Genomic DNA, 10,296 nt, shown 5'->3' on the forward strand with positions numbered 1-10,296 from the left:
GTGGGGTAGCTTCTCTTGGTCACTCTTATGCACCATTGCAGCCACCCACGCTTGAATGAATGACCATTATATCTACTACTGTGGGCAGAAATCCCTTAGAAGAAATGGAGTAGCCATCATGGTCAATAAACGAGTCTGAAAATGAAGTACTTGGATGCAATCTCAAAAATGACAGAATGATCTTTGTTCATTTACAAGGCAAACCATTCAATATCACAATAACCCAAGTCTATGCCCCAACCAGTAATGCTGAAGAAAATGAAGTTGAACGGTTCTATGAAGACCTACAAGACCTTTTAGAACTAACACCTAAAAAAGATGTCCTTTTCATTATAGGGGACTGGAATGCAAAAGTAGGAAGTCAAGAAACACCTGGAGTAACAGGCAAATTTGGCCTTGGAATGCAGAATGAAGCAGGACAAACACTAATAGAGTTTTGCCAAGAAAATGCACTGGCCATAGCAAACACCCTCTTCCAACAACATGAGAGAAGACTCCACACATGGACATCACCAGATGGTCAACACCAAAATCAGATTGATTATATTCTTTGCAACCAAAGATGGAGAAACTCTATACAGTCAACAAAAACAAGACCAGGTGTGACTGTGGCTCAGATCATGAACTCCTTATTGCCAAATTCAGACTTAAATTGAAGAAAGTAGGGAAAACCACTAGACCACTCAGGTATGACCTAAATCAAATCCCTTATGATTATACAGTGGAAGCGAGAAATAGATTTAAAGGACTACATCTGATAGATAGAGTGCCTGATGAACTATGGAATGAGGTTCATGACATTGTACAGGAGACAGGGATCAAGAACATGCCCATGGAAAAGAAATGCAAAAAAAGCAAAATGGCTGTCTGGGGAGGCCTTAAAAATAGCTGCGAATAGAAGAGAAGCAAAAAGCAAAGGAAAAAAGGAAAAATATAAGCATCTGAATGGAGAGTTCCAAAGAATAGCAAGAAGAGATAAGAAAGCCTTCCTCAGCCATCAATACAAAGAAATAGAGGAAAACAACAGAATGGGAAAGACTAAAGATCTCTTCAAGAAAATTAGAGATAACAAGGGAACATTTCATGCAAAGATGGGCTCCATAAAGGACAGAGATGGTATGAACCTAACAGAAGCAGAAGATATTAAGAAGAGGTGGCAAGAATACACAGAAGAACTATACAAAAAGATCTTCATGACCCAGATAATAACTATGGTATGATCACTCATCTAGAGACAGACATCCTGGAATGTGAAGTCAAGCGGGCCTTAGAAAGCATCACTATGAACAAAGCTAGTGGAGGTGATGGAATTCCAGTTGAGACTATTTCAAATCCTGAAAGATGATGCCGTGACAGTGCTACACTCAATATGCCAGCAAATTTGGAAACCTCAGCAGTGGCCACAGGACTGGAAAATGTCAGTTTTCATTCCAATCCCAAAGAAAGGCAATGCCAAAGAATGCTCAAACTATCGCACAATTGCACTAATCTCACATGCTTGTAAAGTAATGCTCAAAATTCTCCAATACAGGCTTCACCAGTATGTGAACCGTGAACATCCAGATGTTCAAGATAGTTTTAGAAAAGGCAGAGGAACGAGAGCTCAAATTGCCAACATCCACTGGATCTTCAAAAAAGCAAGAGAGTTCCAGAAAACCTTCAATTTCTGCTTTATTGAATATGCAAAAGCCTTTGACTGTGTGGATCACAATAAACTATGGAAAATTCTGAAAGAGATTGAAATACCAGACCACCTGACATGCCTCTTGTGAAATCTGTATGATGGTTAGGAAGCAACAGTTAGAACTGGACATGGACCAACAGACTGGTTCCAAATAGGAAAAGGAGTACATCAAGGCTGTATATTGTCACCCTGCTTATTTAACTTCTATGCAGAGTACATCATGAGAAACGCTGGGCTGGAAGAAGCACAAGCTGAAATCAAGATTGCCAGGAGAAATATCAATAACCTCAAATATGCAGATAATACCACCTTATGGCAGAAAGTGAAGAGGAACTCAAAAGCCTCTTGATGAAAGTGAAAGAGGAGAGTGAAAAAGTTGGCTTAAATCTCAACATTCAGAAAACGAAGATCATGGCATCTGGTCCCATCATTTCATGGGAAATAGATGGGGAAACAGTGGAAACAGGGTCAGACTATTTTTTTGCTCTCCAAAATCACTGCAGATGGTGACTGCAGCCATGAAATTAAAAGACACTTACTCCTCGGAAGTAAAGTTATGACCAACCTAGATAGCACATTCAAAAGCAGAGACATTACTTTGCCAACAAAGGTCCATCTAGTCAAGGTTATGGTTTTTCCAGTGGTCATGTATGGATGTGAGAGTTAGACTGTGAAGAAAGTTGAGTGCCCAAGAATTGATACCTTTTTTTTTTCTTTTATTTTTTAAATTTTATTCTTTTTGTTTTACTTTACAATATTGTAATGGTTTTGCCATACTTCAACATGAATCTGCCATTGTGTACACGTGTTCCCAATCCTGAACCCCCTCCCACTTCCCTCCCCATACTGTCCTCTGGGTCATCCCAGTGCACCAGCCCCAACATCCTGTATCCTGCATCAAACCTAGACTGACAATTCGTTTCTTATAAGATATTATACATGTTTTAATGCCATTCTCCCAAATCATCCCACCTTCTCCCTCTCCCACAGAGTCCAAAAGACTGTTCTGTACATCTGTGTCTCTTTTGCTGTCTCGCATACAGGGTTATCATTACCAATGCTTTTGAATTGTGGTGTTGGAGAACACTCTTGAGAGTCCCTTGGACTGCAAGGAGATCCAACCAGTCCATTCTAAAGATCAGCCCTGGGTGTTCTTTGGAAGGAATGATGCTAAAGCTGAAACCTCAGTAATTTGGCCACCTCATGTGAAGAGTTGACTCATTGGAAAAGACTCTGATGCTGGGAGGGATTGGGGGCAGGAGGAGAAGTTGACGACAGAGGATGAGGTGGCTGGATGGCATCACAGACTCAATGGACGTGAGTTTGAGTGAACTCTGGGAATTGTTGATGGACAGGGAAGCCTGGCGTGCTGCGATTCATGGGGTCGCAAAGAGTCGGACACGATTGAGCGACTGAACAGAACTGAACTGAATACACGGCATTAAAGAATTGAACTTAATTACAAAAATATTTCAATTCATTTAAAGATACATAAATTGAAAAGTACTGAAATCTTGACAGATTCTTTACCAATTGAGCTATCAGGGAATCCCTGAATTATTCTAGATAAAATTAAAGTTCAATTTTGGAAAGAAAGCACAATTTACTTGTAATCTCCTGTTAAAGAAAAATGCTCTGAGTTTTGGTGTATATATATTTTTTCATTTAGTCTACATTGCAAACCATTATTTCATTATGTCAATGTATCCCATTTTTTTATGTTGATAATTGTCTCACATTTGTTTGTACAGATCCCTCTGTTTCTTCAGGATATTCAAAATGTATAATTTTTAAATTAAAAATTTTGAATTTTTTAAAGACCTGCCCAAGTTTTTATAAGGTAATTTTTTCTCCAGAAAGCATTGGACGTTTATACTTATGACTATTAATTAATATTTGAGAGTAATCACATAAATGTACCTTAAAAACATTAGAAAATATCAGCTAAAATGATTTGCTTCCTTGTTTTCTCAACTGAAGTTCTTAGGGAAAGAATATGCTTTAATTAAAACAAAACAAGAAATGTTTAACAAATAAATGATATACATTATGTTGATTGATTTTGCTATTGATCTTATTTCTGATGATTCCTCCCATTAGTATATATATATAGTTATTTTTTTCTTTTTTTAGTTTTAGGTCTTTTCTCCACTATATGTGATTTCTGTAGTAAAACAAGTTATATATTATGTTCTTTATTTTTCATTGCCATTTTTATAGCGATATCTCAAATTATTCTGTATATGGCTTGTTGGTGGCTCAGATGGTAAATAATCTGCCTGCAATTCAGGAGATCCATATTTGATTCTGCGTTGGGAAGACCCTCTGGAAAAGGAAATGGCAGCCATCTCCAGTATTCTAGCCTGGAGAATTCCATGGGCAGAGGAGCCTGGTGGGCTACAGTCCATGGGATAGCAAAGAGTAGGACACAACTAAGCAAGTAACACTCTCACTTCCACTTTCATTCTGGATACAATTTTGTTGTATGTTGTAATATTGCATATAACTTTTCTCTCACATTTTTATCCATTTCTTCCTACAATTTATCAAGCTGTCTTTCATCTCTCACTAATTTGTGATATTATCTTCATTGGACACTAAATATAGTCATTGTCATTTCTTCTTTAACCAGTATGTTGATTAAGCCAATATATTATACTGTATATTTTGCATTTTAAGCAAAATTCCTAAACTTGCTATAGATTGGTGTTTTAATTTCTAGTAGAGAAAATCTGGGCTTCCCTTGTAGCTCAGTGGTAAAGAACCCACCTGCAATGCGGGGACCACAAGAGATTCCTGGGTCAGGAAAATCCCCTAGAGGAGAAAATCGCAACCCACTCCAGAATTCATGCCTAGAAAATCCCACAGACAGAGGAGCCTGGTGGTCACGCAAACAGTCAGACATGACTGAAGCGACTGAGGATGCAGGCACAGAAAAAATTCATCTTCAATATTTTTCACTTTCAAATTTATCCCAGAATAATATAAATCAGATGCTTTTAGCTATATAATATTTTTTTCCAGTTATATATGTACACATGTCAGAGTTCTTTGGGCTAACACACAGGGTCCATATTGTTTACCTATTTTAAATATAATAATGTGCACATGTCAATCCCAAACTCCCAATCTCTCTCTCTGTCCCAGCCTTCCCTCTTGGCAACCATTAGTTTGTTCTCTAAGTCTGTGAGTCTCTTGGATTTTGTCATAAATAATTTAAAAGTAAGCACCACCCAAGTTGACAAAGATTTTATTGCAAATAAGAGAAAGTGAAAATAGTACAAGAATATGTTATTAATTTCATAGAAATCATATGGACAATGACATTTAAGGCTATGCATATTGAATTGATAAAAATTAACAAATGTTAAAATTAGTGAATAAAATTATTAATTTATTATTTATTCATTTATTATTAATAAAATATGAATTAAAATATTGCTTTGTGTATCTGTATTTAAGAGAGTTTAAAAAGACCAGTGCTTTCATACACTGATTATATCAAGAATAATAATACACATTTTTTTCTAGAAATTTAGCATGTTTCAAGAGTCTTAGAAATGTACACTTTCAATAAATTCAATTTTAAGCATGTGCTGAGGCACAATGAGAAAACAAAGTGAAGATTTTAGTATAATATTTGTTTCACATTTGAGAGAAAGGAAACAGGTGATATATTAAAACAGACAGCCTTCATGTTGCATGATCTCATCTAACTGAAACCATAGAACCTGGAAATGTGTCCTCACTTTGTGTGACCTCAGCAATGTGCAAGGTAGGGACTACCTGCATTCAATACTGGGTTAGGCACAAGCAGACGCCAGACACACCAGAGGCTGTATGTATGTAACTAGAACACCTGCAAGGGTGCGTTGGTTGTGATTATAAAGAGGAATTTGACTATCACGTAATGGACTTTGCATTAGAATGTTACACAAACATTAAAGAAGTTTCCAATTAAGAAAACGTCAAAGTATTTTATGTTACTTTATGAAGAATAAGGTAACATTGATATGTATATGATGATGACTTTGTAAAATACTAGGCTAAGGAAAAGTAAAATTAGTTCCTTCTGTGTACCAATTTTCCATGATAATCAATTATTGTATTTAAATAAGCAAAAAGATGGAAAATGAATATTTCCAAACTCATCCAATCCCAAAATATAAAATTAAAGGATCTTTACTTATTAATAGTAATATTGGAATATGAATATAGAAAAAAGCAGGGGTTCAAAATCTGTTCTCTAAAAGTATTCAACTGATTGGTGATCCAAGGTCCATGTAATTCAAGCTCCTACTGTTTGTCCCTTTTCCTTTTAAAAATATGGTGCTTATGAATAGGTTGACATCTTCAAGGGTAAACAATCTATCTTTATATGTTAAGAGTTACAAAGACAAGTGAGTATCAATATTTCTAACTATTATTTTTTAATCTGGAACATTTTTTTAATTTTACTTCTCAAGAAAAAACTCATCCAAGTAAAGAACTTTTTCTTCTTGAGATTAAATATCACTATCACAGTAGCTATGATACTATACTATAAAATTGAGAAATAGCAAAATAAATAAAAGGTGAATTTCAATAAGTTGTTTTTGATACATGGATGTTTTCTTTGTTGCATTTGTGTCTACTAGCTTCACACAATAAAATGATACTTCCAGTGTTATTAAGGGTATGAGAAAATTAGGGTACTCGTTTGCTGGGTTGATGACTAAACCCTAAAAGAAATATATATATATATATATATATATATATATATATATATATATATATATATATATATAAAGGTAACTAGGAATAAAATGGTGGAAATCTACCTTAATGTAATAACTATACACTAGAAGCCATAACTTATATGCATAAAGATTTTCCTAAAGGTAGAAAAAACAAAAGCTCCTTTAAATATTAAAATGAAGTAGTGAACTATGTGTGTCATATCAATGTTAATTTACATTATGCTTTTAAATAAAGATCAATTCCAAAGATTATCAAGCAGTCTGGAAAATACAACTTAGTTTCAGAACACTAAAACCAAGTTTCCATGCATATTACAAAGCTGTTATTTTAAAATTGTTTGTGGATAGACAAGAACTGAAAGGTAATATGTAAAATTATGGCACAATAATTTTTAATATTGTAGGAAAAAATGATACAAATCTCTTATATAAGAAATGAAAACTCCAAGTCAGCAAAGTGTAGCTCCCATTCATAAGGGTGTCCGCTTTGATTAAAGGAAGCTAATGAAACAAATTATAGGATTATTAAAATTACAATATCAGGGTTTTTGTTTCAAATAATAATTGGGAGATAGTGAAGGACAGAGATGTCTGGTGTTCTATAGTCCATGGGGTCACAAAGAGTTGACATGATTGAGCTACTGAACAACAATTATAAAAACATATATGTTTTTACATTCAGATGATACAGACAAGCATTCATCAAAGGTTTATTCAGAACACACATTGAAGATTAGAGAAATGAGATTTTTGAGAGGATAATCAGCGTTCATTAAGGGAATATGTCATATATCACAGGGAAGTAAATCAGCTTCTTATTGAGGAAATATACTATAATGCACATTACTTTGCTGGTAAGAGTACCTCAGTGATGCTCAATATTGAAGACTTAGGAAGAAAAAGGAAGAAATATATGTCAAACAAGTGGAAATGAGTCCTTGAGTGAGACTAAAAGCTTAAACCTGCTTAATCATAAGAAACTGACTTCTGTTGTATTTTCTTCCAAAGAACACTTCCATTCTTTGTTTCCATTAGAATCGAGCCCAAGCTCTGCAAACATGTGTGTCAATGTGCATGTGTGCTGGGTCAGGTCCAGTTCTTTGCCACTCCATGGACAGGAGTCTGATGCCTGACAGGCTTTTCTGTCCATGGATTCTCCAGGCAAGAATACTGGAGTGGATTGGATTCTTCAGGCAAGATGGTATATTTTGGGGTTGCTTTCAAGACACTTTTTCCTTTCTTTTCTTTTCTTTTTTTTTTTTCTTTTTTTTTTTTTTGTTTTTACTGGGAAACTGTCAAAAGAGAACTCTTCTTCATTGCCACAAGGTTTTTCATAAATATTCTTCTTAAAGCCTGTTTCACATCATTGTTCCTGAGGCTATAGATAAATGGATTTAGCATGGGATTCACAAAAATGCAAATCACTGACACGATTTTCCCTTGTTCCACAGATTGCTTGTTTGCTGGTCTCAGATACATGCAAGTCAGGGACCCATAGAACATAGTAACAGCTGTCAGGTGGGAGCCACAGGTGGAGAAGGCTTTGCGCTGCCCTTTGCTGGAACGGATCCTCATAACGGTGATGAAAATGAAAACGTAGGAGATGAGGATAATGAGTAGGGAACCTGTGAGGTTAATCCCTGCGGACACAAACAAGACAGTTTGCTTTATGTAAGTGTCAGAACATGTCAACATTAAGAGGGGCGGGTCAGCACAGTAGAAATGGTTGATGGTGTTGGATCCACAAAAGGACAAGCGGGAAGTCAATATTACCTGCATTGTGCCCACCATAGACCCCCAGAGGTAGGGGAAAGTGACCAGGCAGATGCACTGGGACCTGGACATCCTTCTCTTGTAATGCAGGGGGTTGCAGATTGCCATGTACCTGTCATAGGCCATAGCACCAAGCATGTAATACTCAGTAAGAAGCAGAGTCACAAAAACAAAACATTGTGCTAGGCACCCCACGTAGGAAATAGTTTTTTTCTCTGATAAGAAGTTAACGAGCATCTGAGGAGAGACATTTGTAGAGTAAAAAATGTCTACACATGCTAAATGGGTGAGGAAAAAGTACATGGGGGTGTGCAGCTGGGGAGTGAATCTGATTAACAGAATCATCCCAAAGTTCCCAGTCAGGGTGATGAGATAAATCAGGAGAAACACCATAAAAAGGATGGGCTGCAGCTCTTGCTGACTGGTAAGTCCCAGAAGAATAAACTCAGTCGTCTCTGTGCCATTATGTGAGGGAAATGTATCCATTTTCAGACTCTTTAAAAAGAGAATAATTATGTTTTCAGATATGAAAAGAAATAGTTTGTATGAAATTCAAAAATAGACAAAATAAATCAGCACTAAAACAAACTGGTTTTCAAAAGAGAGGTCTAAGTTGTTACTACCCTGAGAGATGGAAGATTCCCACTAGATGCCTCAGATGGTTGGTGGTGCTGAGTAAACTGGAAAATCTACTTCATGAGCATGTTTTGAAGTCCAAGCAGCATCAATTCAGGATGCTCTGCAATCTCCACCTATCTCTTCTAAAATATATAGAATCTGACTTAACTCTTTGGTGTCCCTCATTAGGCGATGGACTAGGAAACGCTGATGCTCAAACAAACTACTGTCTTTGTTTGATCATGACATAATGCTGGATCAGAGAATGGAGAAAATGGTTGGTTTTCTGTACATCGGTTCTATTTTTGTCAGTAAAGGTGAACATTCCATAATCAGAGTAGTATACTCTTCTTGACAGCCTGTGTACATTTATTCAGATTCAGTTTCTTCCTTATTTCTTACTTACTTTCCAGTAGCAATAAACTTCTCCCAGTCCCTTGATAGTCTGCCCCTCCCATTTCCTTTGTTTGATTTGAAACAAAGGTAGGTAGTCTAGGGTTATTTCTTTGTCTGGTCCCCACTATGATCTCACTGATCTCTCACTCTTTATCTTGATGTGCACTGTGTTTACCATCTTCATTGTTTGCTATGATACTGTTTCTCTTCTATGCTTTGGTTTTCTGGCCACGAGACATGAGATCTTGACTCCCCATCCAGGGGCTGGACCGGTGTCCCTGCAATGGAAAGAGAAGTCTCAATCCCTAGACTGCCAGGGAAGCCCATCATTAATTTCTTATTACTTCGCGCATCTCAGTTTATTTTATATTACATATGTGTGTGTGTGGCTGTATTTCAGATTCACATTTCAATTAACCTCATACCTTTGAGTTCATACCTTATATCTAAACTACCTGAAAGTCTTGTCTGCTCTACCTTTAACACATTACTTATTGAATGTTACAGCAGCTTGTCAGCATTTTCTCTGCTACTAGTCAAATCTAAGCTACTCTAATGCCTAATTTACTATAATGATTTTCCTTCTTCCACATTTGAAATCTTCTATCCTCCAACATAAGCCAATTATCTTTTTTTTGCATATATACTCTTTCTTTTAATTTTTAAATTATGAAAAAAATGATAACACATTTGCAGGAGACTTGGAAAATACATATCAAAGTTATATATATTTCCATCATATATTACAATTTTTAAATAGGTAAATTATTTAGTTGGTGTTTTAATATCAAACTCTCAAAAATTAATTGAATGAATATACAAACAAGTAGAAGCATATATTAGTCTGAAAAGCACTGTGAACCAATTCAATATAATTAAGATTTGTACAATTTTGACATAACAGTGGGATACGAATTCTATTCAAGTTCCCACAGAGTATAAATAAGAAGACACTGGAGAAGATGGCAGAGGAATAGGACGGGAAGACCACTTTCTCCCTCACAAATTCATCAAAAGAACATTTCAATGCTGAGTAAATTCCACAAAACAACTTCTGAATGCTGGCAGAGGACATCAGGCACCCAG

At 36.0% G+C, this 10,296-nt stretch overlaps 1 protein-coding gene across 1 annotated transcript; it reads right to left on the minus strand.

Annotated features, from left to right (window-relative positions):
• Positions 1-7,704: 7,704 nt before the first annotated feature.
• On the minus strand, positions 7,705-8,682 carry LOC138429706 (olfactory receptor 5M5-like). The gene has a single exon (XM_069571439.1). The coding sequence runs from the start codon at positions 8,680-8,682 to the stop codon at positions 7,705-7,707; it is 978 nt and encodes a 325-aa protein (XP_069427540.1).
• Between the last annotated feature and the right edge of the window lie 1,614 nt (positions 8,683-10,296).

The sequence above is a fragment of the Ovis canadensis genome, chromosome 24, assembly GCF_042477335.2.
Source record: "Ovis canadensis isolate MfBH-ARS-UI-01 breed Bighorn chromosome 24, ARS-UI_OviCan_v2, whole genome shotgun sequence".
In the NCBI taxonomy this organism is placed as follows: Eukaryota; Metazoa; Chordata; class Mammalia; order Artiodactyla; family Bovidae; genus Ovis; species Ovis canadensis.

What these genes read in the sequence shown, in the direction of transcription:
- LOC138429706 (XM_069571439.1), bottom strand. Translation starts at nt 8,682, where the DNA reads ATGGATACATTTCCCTCACATAATGGCACAGAGACGACTGAGTTTATT.